The sequence below is a fragment of the Lepidochelys kempii genome, chromosome 1, assembly GCF_965140265.1.
Source record: "Lepidochelys kempii isolate rLepKem1 chromosome 1, rLepKem1.hap2, whole genome shotgun sequence".
NCBI classification, from domain to species: Eukaryota; Metazoa; Chordata; order Testudines; family Cheloniidae; genus Lepidochelys; species Lepidochelys kempii.
In genome coordinates this window covers 132917751-132941637 of record NC_133256.1, presented here as the reverse complement: position 1 = coordinate 132941637, position 23887 = coordinate 132917751, and the positions used below count along the sequence as shown (strand labels likewise).

The following is a 23887-nucleotide window of genomic DNA, read 5'->3' as shown; positions in this document are numbered from 1 at the left end:
CCATTGGCTTGTTTTCTCCCCCTCCCTTTGACCCAACACTGTAGTTAGTGTGAAAATCCAGAGTTTCATTAACATCACAAAATGAACGAATACATTGTATATATTAGAGTAAATCAACCATGCACAAAATTCATATTACCCTTCTTCTACTGGGTAAATTTCTCAATACAAAAATAACATCTCCACTCATCACGAAGTTTCCACATGCTTCAATCTTTTTCTAACAAAAATGCAGGACCCCCAATCCACATACCACAAGGATCAAACATACAACAATAATCCTTTAAATTTCTTCCCACAAAATTAATTTCACATAAACCTCTGCTACTGGAAAGGTTTCTAACACCACATGGCTTATGACCCTTAGCTAATTTTGCTTCTCTCATCTATCAAAACATGCCAGTGTTCACCAGTCTGAGTACCAAAAGCCCACTGAGGACCAATAGGCTTTGGATCAAGTGCAAAAGGAGGAGGAGAAACCTGTGAACTCCCAGTTTGTTACCCCTCTAGATTGTAAATGTTTTAAGGAAGGGACCTCGTTAAATTTACCCTTATTGTAAGGCATCTAGCGTTCTCGAGCACTGTAAAATAATGGGCATGGCAGATGTATTGTAATGGCTTAAAGGAAGGCTGCATTATTCCATTTAGAAATGTAAAGAAAATTCTAAAGTAGGACACTACTGCAATGTGTAAGCGTGACTGATTATCTCAAAAAAAACCCACCCCACACCAAAAAACCTGGAGGCAACATTGTTCATGAATAGGGCATATGATGCTTACCGAAGGTGGCTCCCAGTTAGCGGTGCTGTGGGCCTAAGGCAGGCTAGTCCCTACCTATCCTGGCACATACTGCGACCTGGAAGCGGCCAGCAGATCCAGCTCCTAGACGGGGTGGCCCATGGAGCTCCACGTGCTGCCCCTGCGCCGATCACCGGCTCCGCACTCCCATTGGCCGGGAACCGTGGCCAATGGGAGCTGGGGAGGGTGCCTGCGGGGGAGAGCAGCACGCAGAGTCTCCTGGCACCACCCCCCCGCCTAAGAGCCAGACCTGCTGGCTGGGGCGCAGTGCGGAGCCAGGACGGGCAGGGAGCCTGCCTTAGCCCTGTTGCGCCACTGACCAGGAGCCGCCTGAGGTAAGCCCGCACCTCAAACCGGAGCCCCAATCCTCTGCCCCAGCCCTGAGCCCCCCCCAAACCTGGAGCCCCCTCCTGCACCCCAAACCCCTCATCCTCGAGCCCACCCCAGAGCCTGCATCCCCAGCTGGAGCCCTCACGCTCCCTGCCACAGCCCTGATCCCCTTCCTGCCCTCCAAACCCTTTCCCACACCCCTGTCTCAGCCCAGAGCCTCCTCCCATACTCTGAACCCCTTGGCTCCACCTCTCCAGGCCAGAGCCCCCTCCTACACACCAAACCCCTCATCTCTGGCCCACTCCATAGCCTGCACCCCCAGCCGGAGCCCTCACCCCCTCCCACACTCCAACCCCCTGAGCTAGTTCGGTGAAAATGAGTGAGTGAGTGAGTGTTGGGAGAGCGAGCAACAGAGGGAGAGGGGGATGGAGTGAGTGGGGGTAGGGCCTCGGAGAAGGGGAGTGGCCTCGGAGGAGGGGCGGGGCAAGGGTGTTTGGTTTTGTGCGAGTAGAAAGTTGGCAACCATATGCATGGTCAGCCTTTTTTGTGGAGGCTTAGCCTCCCCCAGCCTCATATAGCTGTAAGTGCAGACAAGCCCACCGAGGAGGTTCATTACAAGTGTAACTTGTTATCTGGTATAAATGTAAAGTTCTGTTTCTTATTATTTTCAGATGTTGTCATTCAGTGGCTACTGCCGTGGTCCTGTTGTTGTCTTGCAACTCTATGTTTGTCCCCTCCTCCCCATTTCTATTCTGGAGCCATTGGCATTTTGTGTATTCAGCATTTCCATAGGGTGACCAGATGTCCCGATTTTATAGGGACAGTCCCAATATTTGGGGCTTTGTCTTATATAGGCATCTATTACCCTCATCCCCACCTCCACCGCCACCCCGTCCCAATTTTTCACACTTGCTGTCTGGTCACCCTACATTTCCATATCAACAGTACTGGCTGGCTAAAGAGAAATATTTAGAGTGTTTTGTAATCTGACTTCCTATGTTAAGAACCTTCCTGAGTGTTCACTGCCCTGCTGGCTGTGTAAACAGAACGCCCATGAAATACATGTTACCAACACCAAATATTCCCCTTCCAAATCCCTGTTTGATATAAAGCCAAAAATATATAAACAGACCTAGTGTGGTACCCATCTGGTGAATTTGCAAACCGAAAGAGGGAAATAAATCTGGTTTGTATTAGCTGCAGTAAGATGAAGAGCTGCTAAACGGTTCATGCACTAAGTGTGCTAAATATGACAGTTGTTTCTAACAGTTTGTATTAAGATAAATCTGTGTTGTGATTAACATCTCCTAATTTCCATTTGTTGTGTACAGTTCCAGACAATTCAGCGTTAAATGATTTGCAAGAGCTGAGGGGGACAATTTTGTTGGTTCTCTAGTACATATCATAGGAGTGTGATTCATTGCAGAAGAGGAGAGGGATTGCAGTCAATCGGGATTTACTGTATCAAGTTTGTTGAAAATGTCTTTGAATGTATTGTAAGTGGAACTTCCTGATTGCCTGTCTGTTATCTCATAATGGTATCAAGAATACACGCTAAATGCACAGGTCTGACCTTCCTCATGTATGTCTTTCTTTTACGTAGCTTCCATTTCATTGTATCAATAAAATGCTGCACAATGAATGTATGCTGGGGGATTATTATGCTTCTTGGGTGGTTAAATTCACTCATCCAAAGACATATAAAAATCCCCCCAAAACATGCCACAAGTCAGCCTTATTATGGCAACAGTGTTCACATTTTGCTCTTAAAAGTATCTTTAGGACTTTTATCTTTAGGACTCCATTAATTTAAAATGTTAATATATCTCATTTGGAATGGCATTTTATGACATCTTGGATGATAAAATCCAGTTTTCAGCTAGCTCACTGATTGCGTAGAGTGTTTTGTGTGCTTTTAAAGTTCTGCTAGGAAACAGAAAATGTTTTGATTCCTAATTTAGAATTTTTTCGTCTTGAAGGTTCAAAGGTTTGAGTCTCCAAAATGTTCAGAATCCTGTTGGGTTTTTTGGAGCACATGTCTCAGAGAAGAAATACAAGGTCACATGCTGCAAAAGTTCTCTCTGTACTGAGCATTTTTGTCATAGGTAATGAATTACTACCATTGACACACTATATCTTTTAAATGTTCAGAAAACTGAGTGTGGTGGGTAAGACCATTCAAAATCAGTAAGAATCAAGATGAAAATGCAAACTCAAAACTTTTTTTGGAGTAGTGTTCGATTAGCTATTATCTTTTACCCCTGTGGTTTCAGTTTTATGATGCTGGCTGGAAGCTGAAGTAGCAGAATATTGGTAGCAAGGCTTTTCTGAAAGTGTTTTTGTCGTTGTCGAAAACAGAAAGTATCAGATATTTTAGGAATGAGCTTAACCAACAAAAAATGCAAAGAGCATGTATCATTTATCAACATTTATTGTTAAAAATTATTATTTCAACAAGTTTAATCTCATTAGTTATGATACTCAACTAGTAATAACAAAGTTATGATGCATAACATTGCATAATACAATAAATGCTCTGTATTCACAGCTTATTTTCAGATGTCATTTTCCATCTTTTTAACAGCCTGTTATAACATTAGTCATCTTGGGTGCATTTGAGTGCATACGTCTGTCAGTCTATTCAAATCTATTTTGTAAGACTGATTCAGCTCTATTGCAATCACAGCCAGGTAATTCAGTCTTTCCTGTGACATCGTTGAGTGTATAGTTCTTGATTCTGTTCATTGTGTGGAATGAAATCAAAATTAGACAAATTCACAGGGAAGGTTATTGCCATCTTAAGTAAATCTCACACTTCTGGAACTCCTCTATCACTCAGTTCTTAGATCACTTGTGACATTGTCAGAGATAATCTTGCAAGTAAGCATTTAGTGTGTATACGGAGGTGCTGTAAAAAATCAGTACAAATTCCAGAAACATCAGCTAGGGAAGTAACTCTGTGTACATATTGAGGAACATCTCACAAAAGGGATCCAGTGCAGATATAGCCACGATTGTCTGTAAATCTCTCATTGAGTTGACTGATAAGACAATCTCCGCAAATACGATTCTGTGATAATATAACTGAACATCATCATTGATGCACATCTGCTTGCCTTCTTGCTGCTTCAGACATTATAGAGCTGGAATTTAGTTGGCCTGATACTGTGGATGCCTTCTTCCATCACCTTGGTGTTTCTTCCTGTACATGAGCCTTACATGCTATACCAGTAACAACCATCCAAATCTTAGCAAACCATCCAGGTGATCGCAATTCCACCAGATTCACTAGAATACTTTCCCTGTGTGACAGTGCCCTATCAAGCATTCTGTTCTTCTGTAGGCTTTCGGAGATTGGTTGTCTTTCTTGCAAGATGCTTAACATAATCATAATTAAGTGCAATGGTGTTAAGGATGAAATCCCTGCTAGCAACCCATCTGTGTCTTTCCCAGTACTTGAATCAGCCAGCATGTCAATCACTCACCCAGTATCTCCAGTGTCTTTGGGATGCAATAAATCAGTTCACAAATGTATCCGAAAAGACATATCCAACGAATATCACCCATGACAGCAATCTCCTGTTTGCGTACTCCATGAAGTTCCTGGACCCTCATGAATACATTGGTACTCTCTTTGAAGAGATGCTGAAAAAGGAATGTACTGTCTCTATAAATCTAAACATTTTGTTGATCTGACAGATCCCTCATGCTAGGTAAACAACAACCAGATTCAACCAATGTGTCATGTAGTGAATGTAAGGGCATAGATTCTGGCTGCCTTCTCATAAGTTTGGATATCATTCATTTTGGCAGACATCACGTTGGCATCAAAGTAACATTGTGCTATGCAATTTTTGATCGAGAGCCCTTATTAATTTCATCCAACATTTCTTTTGCTATAGAAAGCCCAGCAAAACCTTTCTTTTACTTTATCTATATGAACATCTACATTGAGCAGCTTTCTATCTGTGTGTGCTTTGTGAGAGGTCCTCAGATTCATTGGCCATTAGAACAAACTTGCCTGCCCACAAGACTTCTTCTTTTATGATTGTGATGCTGGCAAAGCAAGTGCCAGCTCTTGCCAAGGCTTTAGGCTGAGCACTCACAAATTCATTGCTGGAAATCAGTCTGTTTCACATATGTGTTAAGATGGATATCAAATTTATAACAGTGACTTTATAAAATGCTTGTAAATTGCTGAATGCATTAATCTCACTTATAATTTGTTTATCACATGCTGTAAGGTAATATGTAAGTTTTTGCTTTCACAGCAAACATTTTGCAGTTATCACCTGACAGGAGGAATCATCTCCCGCTCATCAAGAAGGCTTATCAAAACTAAATGGACCATTGTGGGACATCACAATACAAAGAGCTCATCCTGTCAGTTTGAATTCTGAAAGAAATAAATAAAAATAGTTGACATGAAAATTTTTCGTCTCTCTTGTGCTGTTTGGACTCTGACAGGGCTGGAGCTAGGAAACAAAAGCAGAGTTCTCCAGGGTCAACCTGGGTTAGCCCTAAAAGACATTCAGAGCTGACAGAGCAGACATTCAGAGCTGACAACTCTGTCACCTTTTAAAACCTCAGACTGCAACTCATTTGTGCATATATGCTTGCCTGCTTTAACCTTGTAATAGCTCATTTCTTTTTCTAGTTGATAAATTTTTTAGTTAGTTTATTATGGGATTGGCTACAAGTATTGTTTTTGGTGAGAGATCTAAGGTACAAATTGACCTGGGGTAAGTGATTGGTCTCTTGGGACTGGAAACAACCTGAATCTTTTGTGATCTTTGGTGTATAGCATAGACTGGAATGATCTGTGACTACATGGTAAGACTTACAGTGCTTTGAGAATTCACACTTGTTACTGGGTTGGTGAAATTTAATTATAGAACATACAACCAGTTTGGGGTCTCTTCCCTGCTTCTTGACAGTCTGCCCTGAGGTTGCAATTCACAGTTGTGGACCACTCAGGACAGCGTGACAATGACATTACTGACACAAGATGCAGCCATCTCTAGTATTTAATTTTTGAATGTTTTTGAAGTATATTTGTTTCTATCTTCATTCCATGCCAATTTGTGGAATGTTCCATCCTATTGTTGAAGTAAATCAAGGGTTGCAAGAGTGTTTCCTCTTTTGATTGACTTTTCACTCTCTTGTTATACCCCCATAATGCCATTTCTTCACAATCAAGAGTCAGGGTGCAGTCAACAATATGCTGGAAGAACAATCAATTCTGTTTCACTTGTGTTTTTTGCTCCCTGAGTCGATACGGTCAATGACGTTGTTACTGATTTTGTGTGAGAGATAGGCAGCCCATTGTTGAAAAACTAACTTTGAGCAGGAGAAAGAGCATGCCTTTGTATGTGTTCATGTGCCTTTTCCTATCTATCAAATCCAGTTGTAGTGAATAACTCAGTGCCATTCCTACCAGAGCCCTTATTTATTGTGGATGGAGTGAATTGTCAACAACAGAAACAGAAGACAGCACCAGCCTGGACCGAATATAAAATGAAAGGGAATTGTTTGTCCATCACCAGATTAAAATAATGGTTCACTTTTCTGATCATTTTCTGTGGATCATTTTGAAGTATTGGTTGACATTTTTTCTCATCCTTACCAGCAGATAGATCCACTCAATAAGAGTTAAGATTTGTGAAACAATTGACAGAATTGCAGCAGTAGATGTCCCTGGAATGTTTCCTTGTGGTTCTTCACATTCTCTTAAACGCTTCTCAAGCTGAGTAGTAGGTGGTAGATCTCCTTAGGAACTTTTCACTTCCCAGAGAAATTGGATGTAATCTTGGTCATGATTTTGAGTTATAGTCTAGTACTGATGTGTAACTTTATAGTAAATAGTTAACTCTTCGGAGTCCAAATCTTCCTGACCATTTGGAAGCCATGGTGATCAATTCACTCTGCCAGGGAAACAACCCAAATGCTTTGAGGGGAAAATCTTGGTTAATAGGAATGCATCCGATGAAGTGAGCTGTAGCTTACGAAAGCTTATGCTCAAATAAATTTGTTAGTCTCTAAGATGCCACAAGTACTCCTTTTCTTTTTATGTATACTAATGTAATTGCATTTCCCTGCTCTACTTTGTCACTAGTCTTTCCCCATATTCCTTACTGACTGCAGTCAGTCTGTTTACACAGCTTCTTGGGGATGGAGTGGTCTTTTGCCCTTTGTCTTGTAGTCAATGCTGCGGGCCAGGTTCCTGTTAACCTCCTCTTGTGTCTTGCTAGAGGTCAGAAGTTTGCTTTCAAGAATGGTCCACAGTGACTATCCCAGCATACTTGGACACTGTACAGAATAAAAGAAAAAAATCTTAAAACAAAATGTATTACTAGATCAACTAACTCCAAGGTAAATGAAATAACATCATATCTAGTATATGGGGTAGGCAACAGCCGATCTAGGTAGATTAAATCTAATAGTTATAGTTCTGGTAAATTGGTGATTACAGTGTCTCTCTTTCTCTTTCTCTCTCCCCTCAGCTATCATGAGCTCTGCCTTTATACCAACATCCTAATGCCTGAGGTCATAACTGTGAGTGAGACTCTATTCCAATCCCTCCTCCAAGGGTCCATCATGTATACACTCACTTCCTGTAAAGTCTAGGTATGAACGCTATTACTTGATGACTGCTAATCCAGCATAGAGGATATGATGGGGAGGGTAAGTTGGCTTCAAAGTCCATTGTATGTCCCAACTTTATTTAGAAAGGAAGAGGACTCTGCCTTCATGAGCAAAGAGTTCTTCATCTCCTGTTATTTAAGATATGGCACTTCAAAGTTACATACCACTGGATAATGACATGTAGATTCTGTAATGTAGGTCTATCTTCTTAATGAACAATTGAGAGAGATGGGGGGAAGGGAGAGAAAGTTTCAGTCAGTGGGGTCACTGCCTTCCCAGAAGGGATGGGGGTGAGAGAGGGCCCAGGCTGGTACCCCCAGGGTATTTCCAGCAGGTAATCACCATAAATTCGCATTAGTTAAGAGCACTTAAAGCAGCTGTGACATTTTTACTGTGAAGTCAGTAGTGGGGGCATTCATCCAGTTCAAGACCAGACAGTTCTCCTTTTGTGGAGCGGTGTTCCTGATCAGTAGGACCCGGATATGGCTTTGTCCAGTGAAAATGAGCAAGACTCTGGATGCAGAAGGATACCAGCAGGGGCACAGGTGAGGGCAGCATCCATGTGGCGTGATGACGCAGGTGGCCCCTGGCCATCGGAGGAGGGACGTCCTGTGTTCTGGGGATGTGCCAGTAGCCACCTTAGTGGTCAGGTAGAGACTTAATAACAATCATACTTCTTACACTGACTAAACTAAGTCTCTGCTATAAACATATACTGTACAAAAGACTGATTATGCCATTCTTCAGTTGTAGCAGCACAGCAGCAAGTTAGTGCAGTGTCAGAAGACTTACGATTATTACGATGGTGAAACCCAGGAAAGGTTTCAGAGTAACAGCCGTGTTAGTCTGTATTCGCAAAAAGAAAAGGAGTACTTGTGGCACCTTAGAGACTAACCAATTTATTTGAGCATGAGCTTTCGACAAGCTTATGCTCAAATAAATTGGTTAGTCTCTAAGGTGCCACAAGTCCTCCTTTTCTTTTTGCAAACCCAGGAAAGTGGGAGTGTCTGCCCTCCCTCCCATCCCCCTCCCTCCACTATGTTCCCCTCCAAGCAGCCCCTGCCTCCCCCCATCTCTCCTTACTCCTCCCTACTAGTCCAAGGCTTTTGTGGAGTTGGGATTCTAGGGTCTTCCCCTCTCTGCCCCATGTCCAACACTACTCCCCTCTGCTCTCTCTCTCTGCCCTGTGTCCAGCACTGTTCCTTCCCTCTCACTCTGGGCCCCACATCCAGCCTTGCTGGATGCCTTCCCTCCCCAGGATTCCTCAGGATGATGTTGCCACTGCAATCTGGAGTGAGCAGGAGTTCAGGCAACCCCATCCAAGAAGAGGAGGTCCAGGCAATCCTCCCCCATCCCTCCCACTGTGTCACAGCTCCCTGCCAATCTTACATCCCCCTTCCCATACCCCCCGCTCCATCTAATTCCTTACTCCTCCCAGCTAGCACAAAAGCTTGTTGTCTCTCCCTGGTGCTCAGAGAGGCTGCTGTGGGTTCTGGCAGGTGGAGTGGTCTTAGGTGCCAGCTGCACTCTCAGCCAAGTGAGATACGTGGACCTGATTTCTGGACCTGGACCAGGTTTCTGTGGATGCAACAGTATCCACGGACCCAGCTAGAGCTACCAGTATTTTTCAAATTAACATCATCTGACTTACAAGTTAATAACTCTTTGTTAAGACCAAAGGAAGGTCACACCTCTCTGAGGTATTGTTTCAGGTTGTGTTCAGAACATCTCTGCACCAGCAGTTTACAGGAGATCACATTGTTAAGATTTTCTGTGCAGCCATGAAGGCTAGACACTTATATTAAAAAATAAAAAAAACAACAGCATGTCACCTCTCCCGCCCTCTCCTCCAAAAAAAAAAAAAAAAAAATTAGATGTTTGCCGTCAAGATAGCAGCCTCCAGGAACGAAGTGCCAGAACTAGTGTGACTGGTCTAATTTGACCCCAAGTGCTTAGCTTGTCAGACTTGACAAGATCACGGCTGAAATTTTCCGACTGTAGTTGTTAACTCATAGAGATTTGTGAAATTAAGTCCAAAGCTATTCAAACTGAACAGGGTGCTATCAATTATAGTGAAATAGGAGAATAGCTAGAGCTAAAATAACATTTGGATTAGCTCAGTCTTAATTTCTTTGCTGAAACTCAAACAAAACAGCATGTTTGTTCTGAGGGGCTTCCAACAGAACGATCACAAATTTGCATGCTGGTAATGTGCTTGCTTTAGAACACAGTGGCTGCTGGAGAGGATAACATTTGACTTTTGCTTATTTAGGACCAGTTTCTGCCAACCTGACGCCTGTTGATTAGAACCTTACCCTGTGAGTGGTCCCACTGATTGCAAATGGGACTACTAGGGAAATAAACAACTGAGTGTCAGAATCTGACCCTAATTTTTTTAACACTTTATAAAGGAATAATGTCATCCTCAAAACACAAATGAAATCATACTAAACTACTGCAGTGGAAGGAAATTAATGATCAAACTGATAGATGGGGGAAAAATAGCTGGAAATTTGTTTAAGCTGTCTCAGCCAAAGAACTTCACCAGTGTTTCTGAATTGGGTGGTTAATGTTAACTTTAGTTTCTGAAGTAGGCCATGTCTAAGCTACACAGTTTTGTCAACAAAAGGCAGCATTCATTGACCAAACAGAGGAGGTTTACACACTGCTATGCTCCTCCCACTGATTTAATTCTCCTGCTACGCTGACATAATAAAACCACCTTGACGAGAGGCATAGAGCTTTTTGCAACAAAGTTAAAGCGATTCAGTGTCAGTGTAGTCACTGTACCCTAAGTAGCCTCCAGGAGGTGTTCCACAATGCCCTTGCAGGCGTACCAGAAGGCAAGGAAGGCCAATCATTGGTCTGTTTCATCACCAAAGACATGCTGCTTCTACAAGGAGCTGCATATCATCCTAAGTGGCAACCCAACCTTCACCACCAAGTGCCCTATGGTGGATACTTCAGGGGGGCTGGAGGCAGCAGCCAGCAGAGTGAACCCTAAGGATGAAGTGGTGGATGAGGAGGTCAAATTGATGAAGGAGAGGGGAGCTCCAGTAAGTACTTGTGGTTCTATACTGCAAGGTGATATGAGACCGGTCTTTTTTTTTTAAACAGGGTAGAAGAGGGATAAGGGATAGAAATGACCAAGACTAGCACTGTTTGCATCTGCATCTCATTCCTCTGTGCAGCTAGGCAGAGGGGCCCTTGTGGAAAAGTTTGTTAATGCACATTGGAATATCCCGGGAATCTTCCATAGATATCTCTAGGAAAGTTTCCTGGATGTACTCTGCAATTCTCTGCCAAAGGTTCCTTGGGAGGGCTGCCTTGTTTCTTCCCCCAATCTGCAATTACTTCTGCAGTCAAGCAGCATACGGACCCAGTCTGAAACTGAATGCATACAGGAGCTGCACCCTTGCATTCTTGGTTACCCTCAGGAACAAGATATCCATTTCTATCATCTCCGCTTGCCAAAAATTGTGCCAGTATTCAGAATAGTGTTCCTAGGCACTTGTAGCAATCCCCCTAGGAAACCAACCCACTATTTGTCCCATCTTGCCCATTCCCCCCTGGCCAAAATCACCATGCTTAGGGCTCTCACCATGTGGTGTTCCTGCCAAAGGAAAGTGAGAAAGTGGTGTGCCTAACTTGTATGAATCAAGGCTGTGAGTGCACTCATGATGCTGCCTATGTCTATTGTTTCTTTAGCTTCTGCAGCTGTGCCCTTGAGGGTCTCTTGTATGTCGGCTGAGCAGCTGAGTCTGATAAGGAGACGAACCAGGAAGAATAAGGAAGATATGTTTAGGGAGGTGCAGCAATCATCTGATGCAGCTGATTGCGAGCAGAGAGACAATCAATGAAAAACTGAGAATGGAGAGCCAGGAGAGGAAACAGGGCAGGAGCAGATGATACAGCTTCTTAAGGACCCAAACTGACATGCTGAGGTCCCTGATTACGCTGCAGAAGGAACACAACTGTGCTTGCCTCCCTCTGCAGCCCATAGAGAACTGCCTTCCATGGCCTCCCCAAACTCCCCCCACAGATTCCTCACATGTTCCCGGGCCGTCTCAGTACCCCATGCATTCCACCCTTAGGGACATGTTTCACAATGACAGCTGGAGATACAACCAGCTGTCAGAGCCTCATTTTGAAAAGTGTTCTTCATTGGTATGTCCCTTGTAGGAAATAGTAATGACTGTATAGCTGTTAAATAAAGATTCATTTTATTTCTATAAGTAAATTGTTATGCTCTCCTACCCACGGTGCTACTGAAATTCATACACAATGGTAATCAGTACACCTGCAGAGTAAAACTAACACTCACGCAACAGTCATTACAAGGGTCATTCAACGTGCTGGAAAACAATGCCTGTCTCAGTGCATTACAGGAAGACATATTACTGGGGCTCACCGTCAAAATGCTCCTTTAAATCCTTCCTGATTCGAATAGCCCCCTGTTGAGACCTTCTAACTGCCCTCTTATCTGGCTGCTCAAAAGCAGTGACCAGCCGATCCACCTCAATGCTTCACCCCTGCAGAAACTTTCCCCCCTTAGCTTCACAAATGTTATGCAGAGCACAGCACACTACTATGACCATGGGAATATTTTCCTCCTTGAGGTCCAACCTGACCAAAGAGCAGCACCAGCGACACTTTAATCTGCCAAAGGCACATTCAGTGGCCATTCTGCTCCTGCTGAGCCTGTTGATGCACTCCTTGCTGTAGTCATAGTTTCCCATGTAAGGCTTCATGAGTCCTAGATCTTTGGCTTAGCAGGATCCCTAGGGCTTTCCAGAATCTTCTGTATATCACTAATCAACCACAATTTCCTTTTGCAAACGCCTTCACATATGCATCCCCTTTGCCAACAAAGCGCTGTCCAAACTGGTGCTCTTCATCAGTAAAACTTTTGTCGGTGTTTTTTTCACACACCTGACCAACAAAAGTTTTACCGACAAAAGTGCAATATAGACATAGCCTCAGTGTCTTCAGTAAAAGTCTCCTTCTGAAGAGATTCCTATCTTAAACACATCCCCCTTGGAAAAAGCTTCACATTTATATGATCTGCTCCTCTCATCTGCAATATGTAGAAATGCTTCCTCTCCTACTCTCCACCTGCCAAAAAAGCCCCTCAAAACCTCTGTTTGGTTAAATAGTGGCATGTGTGAAAGAAACATGGGTTAAAACTCATAAAAAAATTTCGGATGGAACAGTTTTCTGTTGGAAAATACAGATTCCATGGAATTGACAGATTCAAATTGACACATTGATGTTACACACAAATATGTCAATACTTTCAGAACTTCAGATGCAAATCAGGCTGGTTCCTGCTATCTAGCCCAGAATTTTTCCAAAATTTCCATTCCACAGAAAAATTTTCATTTTTAACATTTTGTTCCATTTTGGAATGGGAAAAAACAATCAGAAACGTGAAACTTTCTGCAGGATAGAAATTCTGATGACCACACGGCTCTTAACTGGATGAAGAACATTTTTCTTGTGATCCTTTGAAAATCTATATATTGAAGAGGAAAGTACTGTATTGGGTAAGATTTTGCTGAGCCCAGGAAATCAAAACCCCTCTAACATGTACCTAACCAGCTCGGTTTCTAGACTCAGTTGGGTTATTGTGTAATATTTATTAATGCATTTTATGTGTATCTGTTGTGTATACTAATGCATTTTATGAAAAACAGTTAATGTATCAAAATCCCATGCAAATATAATATGGTTTAGGTAAATGTACAGATTTTTTTCTTCTCTAATTTTGGGATTAACATGAAAAAAAGTATATGAAGATGATGTGGTCTGAAATAAAATTGTGGTCAGAATGAAAGGGTCATAGAACAGTGAAAAATATAGGGTTTTTTTAAAAGTTTCTTTTAATAGTATTTTTTTATTTAAAATGTATATTTTTGGATTAGTCTGAAACCTCTTCCTCCCACCCTACCCGCCCCAGTCTGCTGTAGCCAACTGGTTTTATTTAATCCAGCTTCATTCCATGCTGTTTTTGGCTCCATACAGCCATATATAGGTCCCAATACTGGTACCCTGACTTATGCTGAGCAATATCTTTCTCTACAATCATCCCATTTGTATCAGTGGGTCCATTTATGGAGTAGGCTACTCAATGGAATAAAACCAGCAGGACCTGGTCCCTAATGGAATGTTTCTGGAAATTCTGAAATTTCCTGCAACATTCTACTACTTTACATTGTCTGTTAGCAACTATCTTCATTTTACAGGTAAAACCAACTGGTATATCCAGTCAGTTATTGCAGTAATCATTCAAGAAATTTTTGCACCCCTTCCTGCCTGCCTGATCTGTTTTATTATGGTCTTTTCCTCTGGGCTATTGAGGAATCATGTTCTTCCATCATCCTTCCAAGATGTGAAGTAAATCTCAGAAGAGACAAAGTGTGACCCCGTTCGGTATAATAGCCACTATTCAGACTTTATGGGGCCAGGATGGGTCCATTAGTTTAACAGACATTGTTTGTGTTTTAGTGGTGTTTTTATTGATCAGTGACCTTATCACAGAAGAAACACTTTGTTCAAAGGAAGTGACCTCCCTTGAGCTCTTCATTTTCAGTGAAGAAAGGGCTTAGTTGGGACAGCCTTAGGCTTTTCTTGTGTCCCCTTCACAGTTGCTATAGTTACAAGCTTATTAAATTGCTTTGGATTTCTTTTATTATTTTTTTCTGCAACTTTTAAACTCTTCAAAATAAACTGTTTGTGACACTGCTTTCAGAAGACAGAAGTGGGGCTGTTTGTGCAAAATAAATATCTGGCCTCATTAATTGATGCAGGAGGGACAAAAATACTAATACTATAGCAACATATTTATCTTTCTGAAGTAATAAAAAGAGTGAGGCTTATTTTACTTCAGGGGAGGGCAAACTACGGCCTGCGGGCTGGATCCAGCCCATCAGGACTTTCAATCTGGCCCGCAGGATTGCCACCCCCAATGGCACAGCAGGGCTAAGGCATGCTTCCTGCCTGCCCTGGCCCCACGCTGCTCCCAGAAGCGGCCGGCACCATGTCCCTGCAGCCCCTGGGGGAGGGGAGGAGCAGAGGGCTCCGTGCACAGCCCTTGCTTGCAGGCACTGCCCCCCACTGCTCCCATTGGCCGGGAACAGGGAACCATGGCCAATGGGAGCTTCAGGGGTGGTACCCACAGATGAGGGCAGTGTGCGGCGGAGCCACCTGCCCCACCCCAACCCCAGGAGCCACTGCCGGACATGCTGGCCACTTCCAGGAGTGTTGCGGGGCCAGGGCAGGCAGGCAGCCTGCCTTAGCCCCTCTGCGTGCCACTGCCACCCTGGAGCCACTCATGGTAAGCGGTGCCGGGCCAGAGCCCGCATCCTGAACCCCTCCTGCACCCCGCACCCTAACCCCCTGCCTTGAGCCCCCTGCTGCACCCCTCCTGCACCCCAACCCCCTGCCCTGAGCCCCAAACCCCCTGCTCTGAGACCCCGCCACACCCTACACCCCTCCTTCATCCCGCACCCCAACCCCCTGCCCTGATCCCCCTCCTGCACCCCAACCCCTTGCCTCCCATACTCCGCACCCCCTCCCGTACCCCAACCCCGTGCCCTGAGCCCCGAACCCTCTGCCCTGAGCCCCCTGCCACACCCCTTACCCCTCCTTCACTCTGCATCCCAACCCCCTGCCCTGAGCCCCCTCCTGCACCCCAACCCCTTGCCTCCCATACTCCGCACCCCCTCCTGCACTCCAACCCCCTCCCCAGCCCTAAATTTATGGCCCTGAATACAATTTCCCCACCCAGATGTGGTCCTCGGGCCAAAAAGTTTGCCCACCCTGTTCTACTTGCTAATAGTTTATTGAACTGTCAGTGGATTTGTGGCTTTAATTCCTGTTTTATCTGCTGCATGTCCAGGATAAACATAAACTTTCTATTGTGGGTGCGATTCAGAGTGACAGTCAAGGTTTTGGGGCCTCAGAATTGGCTTACTTCGAGGAGTGCACACAGGAATTGCCAAACTGGATCAGACCCAAGGTCCATCTAGTCCAGTATTGTGTCTCTTACACTCGCCATCACTAGGTGCTTCAAATGAATGTGTAAGAATCCTGCAGATGTGGGTAATCTGTGCCTCCTCCCACACCCCACACACTAGGTCTTATTAGGGTTGCCAACTGTATACTCACACAAAATCGAACACCCATGCCCCGCTCCTACCCCGCCCCTTCTCCCAGGCCCTGCCCCGACTCACTCCATCCCCCCCCCCCCCCACACACACACACCTGCCGTGTGCTCTCCCCACCTTCATGCACTGGATTATTTTCACCAGGCTGGCTCATGGGGCTGGGGTGTGGGAGGCAGTGAGGTCTCCGGCTGGGGGTACAGCTTTGGGGGTGGGGCCAGAAATGAGGAGTTCAGAGTGTGGGAGAGGGCTCCAGGTTGACGCAGTGGGTTGAGATGCAAGAGGGGGCGAGGGATCCGGCTGGGGGTGCGGGCTCTGGGGTGGGGCTGGGGATGATGGGTTTGTGTTGTGGAAGGGTGCTCTGGCCTGGGACCAAGGGGTTCAGAGAATGGGAGGGGGATCAGGGCTGGGGCAGGGGGTTCAGGCCCAGGAGGGTGTCAGGGATGCAGGCTCTGGGTGGTGTTTACCTCAAGCAGCTCCCGGAAGCAGTGGCATGTCCCCCCTCCGGCTCCTATGTGGAGGCGCAACCAGGTGGCTCCGCATGCTGCCCCATCCGCAGGTGCTGGAGGAGAGATATGCCTGCTGTTTCCTGGGAGCCGTGTGGGGCGGAGGCTAGCAGGGAGCCTGCCAGCCCTGCTGTGCAGTGCCACCAACCGGACAGTCAATGGCCCGATCAGCGGTGCTGACCAGAGATGCCAGGATCCCTTTTCGACCAGGCATTCCAATAGAAAACCGGACACCTGGTCACCCTAGGTCTTATCTTGGTCTCTAAGAGTATGTCTACACTGCAGTAAAAACAACCATGGCTGGCCTGTGTGGGCTGACTAAGGCTCATGGGGCTTGGACTGCGGGACTATAAATTTGCAGTGTAGTCATTCAGGCGTGGGCTGGGTTCTGCACAAATGTAAAATAATCCCTGTGGATTAAAGAATGAAGAATCTCCTAGATGGGACCGTGGTCAAAGACAGATACTTAAAACCATGATATCAACCATTTAAACTATAAAAATTCAGTAACCTTTGTTTTGTTTTAAAATGAAATACAGATAATTGTTTATAAGACTTAGCAATACTGGTAAAGGTGCCTTCAGAGCATTAAACTTGTTCTCCTGTGATGTGGACAAATATTAACCTCTATCTCTTTCTATAAAATGAAAATAAGTCACTACCAACAAGACGGCCAAGAAAGTCAGGATATCTGTACGCTACAGGCGTTACAGCTGTGCCTCTGTAGTGTAGACACTTATTACAGGGATGGAAGGGGTAAATCCACAGCCTGGAGAGGTGAGAGCTAGCTGTGTCTGCAGGTTGTGAAATTTTTCACGGTCCTCAGTGATGTAGCTTGGTTGACCTAAGTTTTGCATGTAAACCAGGCCTCAGTATTCAAAGCCAGTGTCAGAATTCAGAAGCTCCTGACTTCTGTCATATACTAGATTCTCCTACCTCATACCTCAATCTAAAAACTAACCGACATGCGTACTCCTTGCTCAGGCAGTAACATCAGACATCATTGGGGCTACTCATAAATTGCTCTTATGGATAAGATTATAGGAGTGGGTCCCTAATTAATAAAATCTTTGGGACAAGCCCTGCATGTTTTACTCATGTCAGTAGTTCAGTAACTTAATGAGTAAGGCATGCAGGATCAAGCCCTTATCTTAACAGAGTGAGAGGGAAGAGGAGCCACTGCATAGCTTAAAAACATATAAGCAAATATTATCAAAAATTAGATTTTTTAAAATGTATATTTTAAATATTTCTTTTAAAAGCCTAGTATGTAAACAAATCAGATCCACAAAAATGCATTTGGAAACATCCGCCGCAGTTAGTACGTCATTTGTGTTCATGCATACTTGGGTCTTTGTATTTGTGGAATGCATACCTACTAGGAGTCCTTGTACTAATGCAGAGTGCGATACACCATGGGTAGGTATCCCATTGTGAAACTCACGCTGTCCAGCGCACTGTGTTTTGGAAAGCAATCTGACCTAATTCTGAGTGTCAAACTGCCTGCCTAGTAATTTTGTTTCTTCTTTTATAATTGGACAGACAATAACACCAATATTTATCCTATAAAGCTTGTACCAAGTCTTGAAGCAATAAGACTCAGTGAAAGTCACAAGGGCAGATTCTGTCACCCACTGTGTCTCGTTAATGCTACTTTGGTGATGTAAGAGGGTGCAACTGGTCCACAAAGAATTCCCCCAGTGCAGACATGGCGTGAGGGCAGTGTACATGGCCCTGCAGCCCCTGAAATTATGGGCATCTGTTAAGGGTGGGGGTGGGAGTGGTCAAAGTCCTCCAGCCATTGTCAGCCGTGGGCAAACTGCTAAAAATTAGATCAGCCCAAGAGCTGCTGAGAATCTAACACAATGGTGCCCTCCCACCCCCTCTTTTCCCATTGGTACCCTCTGTACCACCCATCATGTTTGTTCTTTGTTTATAGAGTGTTTTGGGGTTTTTTACGTTTTAAAAAGAAATCATATGGTTTTATAATATGAACTGACATTAAATATCTATTCTAAAATAATGCAAAGGTTGCAGCATGAAAAGTTAGGGTTTATCAATACAGGGTCTACACTGGTTTAGCTGTATATCAGTTTAAAAACAGTTAAAATGGTGCCACCCCTCTGTGGGATACAGTTACACTGCTATAAAGGTGCTTATGTCAATATAGCTCATGTCCATAGATTTACTGATATAGTTACATTGATACAAAAACTGTGTGCAGAGCGGCCCTTGGAAAATATATTTCCAATTTTAATTTGGTGCTCTTCTGTGCATATGCATTATGATACAGTCTTAAATTACATGATCACATGCTACTTTTTCACAAGATGCCTGCCTTATTCAGAAGCCCTGTCTATGGTAATTTTGAGCTAGTCACTACTGTCTTGCACAGGAAAAGTCAGAGCAATGTAGTAACAGAGGCATTTAGAGAGCTGTCATGGGGGTGACATATGGTTGCCAACCCTCATGGATTGGCTGGGAGTCTACCGGAATCGGCCTCAATCGCCCAGTGACTATTAAAAGCAATTTGGGAGATTTTAATAGGCCAAAAGTCCGGATGGCGGTGCAGAAGGGCTAAGGCAGGCTCCCAGACTCCCTTGGCTCTGCGCAGATCCCAGAAGTGCCTGGCATGTCTGGCTCCTAGGCGCAGGGGCGGCCAGGGAGTCTCCGCATGCTGCCCCCATGCCCTGCCATGAGCACCGACTCCGCATCTCCCATTGGCTGGGAATTGGGGCCAATGGGAGCTGTGGGGATGGTGCCTGTAGGCAGGGGCAGTGCACGGTGCCACCTGGCTGCCCCTGAGCCTAGGAGCCAGAGGGACATGCCAGCCACTTCCGGAAGCCACCCAAGGTAAGCACTGCCCAGAGATTGCAGCCGTCACCCCCTCCCACACCCCAACCCCTCTGCCCCAGCCCTAAGCTCCCTTCCGCATCCAAACTCCCTCCCAGAGTCCACACCCCACATCCCCCATCCCCTCAGGCACCCCAACCTCCTGCCCCAGGTTCAGCCCAGGGCCCCATCCCACACTCTGAACCCCTCTGCCCCACCCCTAGCCCAGAACCTGCATCCCCTCCCACACTCCAACTCCCTGCCCCAGCCTGGTGAAAGTGAGTGAGGGTAGGGGAGAGTGAGAGATGGAGGGAGGGGGAGGGGGTGAGTAGGGGGCAGGGCCTCAGAGAAGGGGCGGTGCAGGGGCATGGCTTGGGAAGGGGTGGGACAGGGTGGGGCAAGGGTGTTTAGGTTTTTGCGATTAAACAGTTGGCAACCCTCGGGCGACCACTACATAGTGCTCTTTACTGGTGGAGTGCGGCTCTTGAGGCATTTTCTGCCTCAGTTTCCCTCCCTGGGTTGAAAGTCCTTGGTTTTCCAGACACTGTTGTGTTCTGGAGATGTGGTTCAGCCCTCCATCTATGTCACAAACAAACACTACCCCTTTTGGGATAGCGTAGTGTCCAACTAAAAGTCCCAAACAAAAAGATTCTGCTGTCCTTTGTGGGCTTTTCTTCAGCCCATCCTTTGGACCCTGTTCTCAGCCTCTTCCTGGGCTACCTTTGAGACTCTCTTTGGCTCTAGGATAGAGCACTGCCACCCAGGCTGGTTCCCCTTCACAGCCTCTCCCTGCCAACACCACTGATAATCCTTATGAAAAGAGTCAAGTTTATGGGATCCATGCTAGTCTCTGAGGTGATATGAAAAACAGAACATGTAAGCAGCGTGCACAGTCAATACAATGGCAGAAATCCTGTCATGTTGGCTATTGACACGTACCCATTATTCCATCAAATCAGTGCTGATATAAATTTGGAAACCATTGTAGGAGAGTTGGCGGAACAGGAAACAAAACAACGTGGTGCTCCATTGCACTAAAGAAAACGGGAGTAGTTTTTCCATAGCATTTCACAGTACTGTTCTTTGAAAAGTCACTGTGTAAAGATGTCACCTTCTCAACAGATCTAATTCTTGTATCTTGTGTTCAGAATTACTTTTTAGTGGTTGCTACTTGCTTCTAGCCACTGCTTGTCTTAATGACAAAAAAATAAGTTTTTAATGCTTTTTATTTCTGTTGGCCATGCTGATCCAGCAAAGCTAGGATAATCTGAACTGGAGTCTGTTCCTTCTTGGACATCATAAACAGAATTGATTACTAAATTCCAGTCACTCATAGCTGTGAAAGGACATTGGAAGCAGTGAGGTAGCACAGATATCAGAGCATAATTTGAAGATAATAGGGTTGCAAAAGACATAGCAACATAATCTGACTAGCAGAACCTTTTACAGGACATGATGATGCTTGAACCCAGCTTGAGTGTCAGATCCCAGATTGAATTCTGGGGCTGGCAATTAGTAAAACCATATTTTGCTTCGTAAAGTAAACACCTTTGATATGGCAGGCACTGAGAGTCAATAAACATGGGATCCCAAGATGCAGCTGTTAGTAAGCTTCTCATAGAAGAACTGCACTTTAAGCTTGTGCTACATTAATAGCTCTGAGCTGAGCATTAGGAGTGGTGTGGTCCAACTGAACCATCTGCAAGCCAGAACTATGTATCTGAGAGAGACCTTTCCAGAAGGGATGATTTAAAAGATATTTTATGCTTTGCACTGCTTAAATTAAATCGGTTTTAAGTGGATTTAGTTAGACCAGTGCAACACATTTCATGGACACTCAAACTGATTTAAACCTGGCTTATATCGTTTTAGCTTAAATTGGTAAGGAGTTAGTTGAAATTGTTTAAAGAGCTTTCACAAAAGGATTTGCACTGTTTTAACTACATCAATTTGAAAACATACCTCTAGTTAAAATGGTGCAACTTATAATATAGATGAGGCCTGCCCTGGTGGCTTTTAAATTAACAATAAAAAAAGTAAAGAAATTCTGATATTTTTATTTTTAAAACACTGCTAATATGTGTTTTACTGAGATCGTTTATATCCATCTCAATTTTATGTTCTATATCAGAGTGAGAAACTATAAAACATGGAAAATATTGATGTCTAATATTAAAATCCCAGAGCTGTTTTCCTGTAATTTGCTTCAACAAAACTTGGCAACCATATAGAAGAAAATATTTATCCTTGTCTTGGTAATTCCCAGGGCCCTATTGTCTACTGCGCTAGACTTTTTCTTCATTTTTTGCTGTCAGTCATCAAGGTCATGGTTTCATAGGCCTTTGTTGGCTGACTAGTTGCTGAGGCTGAGGAGGTTTTGTTTCTCTTTTCCAGAAGCCCCTCGCTCCAGTCTGAAGGAGCCTCCAGCTTTGAAATTTCACTGCTAGCAGGAAGCCTAAACTTAAATGACATCAGTTGGCTCTGTCAACAACACATTGAGAACACAGAATGCTTACCCCTTATTTTGCCACACGCTGACCTGTCCTGTAACCTAGGTGTTTAGTTTATATCAGCTTTGATAAAGCAAATCCCTTTGTGCTTGCTAAAGGCTGTTTTGTTATATTTTAATAATAATTTTGTCCATGGTCTTCAAAAGGGGCTGGATTCCATGGAAGCTCACTGCTGTGACATTAGAACAAAGTAGCAAGCTAGGAAGAAACTAATGGAAAAAATCCCACACGTGCATGCACACTCTCTTTCAATTGTGTGTGTGTCTGTGTGTAAACGCACACACTCAGTCTACATGGAGAATCCATCCCCTTCAGTAAGCTGAATAGACCGAGTTGTGCTCATTCAAGCTGAGTTTGTCATTACTTAAAAAGTTTATAAAATGAGTAGAAAACAAAGCATGATTAGTGTTTTGAATCTGTGACTGTTTCAAGAGATGGCAATAACTACAAGGGAATAAAACTCAGCTCCTACTAAATATCTTGGGATATTATGGGATATATAAATATTCATGGGATTACTTTAGATGCTATCTCAGCAGTGCCAGGGACCCATGCGGCCTACAGTAAGGGTATGTCTACACTACGAAATTAGGTCGAATTTATAGAAGTCGGTTTTTTAGAAATCGGTTTTATATATTCGAGTGTGTGTATCCCCACAGAAAATGCTCTAAGTGCATTAAGTGCATTAACTCGGCGGAGTGCTTCCACAGTACCAAGGCAAGCGTCGACTTCCGGAGTGTTGCACTGTGGGTAGCTATCCCACAGTTCCCGCAGTCTCCGCTGCCCATTGGAATTCTGGGTTGAGATCCCAATGCCTGATGGGGCTAAAACATTGTCGCGGGTGGTTCTGGGTACATATCGTCAGGCCCCCGTTCCCTCCGTCCCTCCGTGAAAGCAGCAGCAGACAATTGTTTTGCACCTTTTTTCTTGAGTTACCTGTGCAGACGCCATACCACGGCAAGCATGGAGCCCGCTCAGGTAACCGTCACCGTATGTCTCCTGGGTGCTGGCAGACATGGTACGGCATTGCTACACAGCAGCAGCAACCCCTTGCCTTGTGGCAGCAGACGGTACAATAGGACTGGTAGCCGTCATCGTCATGTCCGAGGTGCTCCTGGCCACGTCGGCTGGGAGCGCCTGGGCAGACATGGGTGCAGGGACTACATTAGAAGTGACTTGACCAGGTCATTCTCTTTAGTCGTGCAGTCAGTCCTATTGAACCATCTGATGGTGAGCAGGCGGGCGATACGGATTGCTAGCAGTCCTATTGTACCATCTTCTGCCGGGCAGGCAAGAGATGAGGATGGCTAGCAGTCCTATTGTACCATCTTCTGCCGAGCAGCCATGAGATGTGGATGGCTTGCAGTCCTTCTGCACTGTCTGCTGCCAGCCAAAGATATAAAAGATAGATGGAGTGGATCAAAACAAGAAATAGACCAGATTTGTTTTGTACTCATTTGCTTCCCCTCTCTCCCGTCTAGGGGACTCATTCCTCTAGGTCACACTGCAGTCACTCACAGAGAAGGTGCAGCGAGGTAAATCTAGCCATGTATCAATCAGAGGCCAGACCAACCTGCTTGTTCCAATAAGAACAATTACTTAGGTGCACCATTTCTTATTGGAACCCTCCGTGAAGTCCTGCCTGAAATACTCCTTGATGTAAAGCCACCCCCTTTGTTGATTTTAATTCCCTGTAAGCCAACTCTGTAAGCCATGTCGTCAGTCACCCCTCCCTCCGTCAGAGCAACGGCAGACAATCGTTCCGTGCCTTTTTTCTGTGCGGGCGCCATACCAAGGCAAGCATGGAGGCCACTCAGCTCACTTTGGCAATTTGGAGCACATTAAACACCACACACATTATCCAGCAGTATATGCAGCACCAGAACCTGGCAGAGCGATACCGGGCGAGGAGGCGATGTCAGCGCGGTCACGTGAGTGATCAGGACATGGACACAGATTTCTCTGAAAGCATGGGCCCTGCCAATGCATACATCATGGTGCTAATGGGGCAGGTTCATACTGTGGAACGCCGATTCTGGGCTCGGGAAACAAGCACAGACTGGTGGGACCGCATAGTGTTGCAGGTCTGGGACGATTCCCA

The 23887-nt window shown here is 44.8% G+C and overlaps 1 protein-coding gene across 2 annotated transcripts in view; it reads left to right on the top strand.

Annotated features, from left to right (window-relative positions):
- ARHGAP6 (Rho GTPase activating protein 6) overlaps window positions 1-23887 on the top strand; it is a 500241-nt gene that overhangs the window by 170069 nt on the left and 306285 nt on the right. The window contains exon 1 of one of the 2 annotated variants that reach the window (XM_073354791.1): window positions 7794-7812. The exons of the other annotated variant lie outside the window; for it this stretch is intronic. Within the exon in view, the coding sequence (XP_073210892.1) occupies window positions 7801-7812 (12 nt within the window). The 5' untranslated portion in view covers window positions 7794-7800. Of the gene's footprint in view, window positions 1-7793; window positions 7813-23887 lie in introns of those variants that run through there. 2 annotated transcript variants of the gene reach the window in all.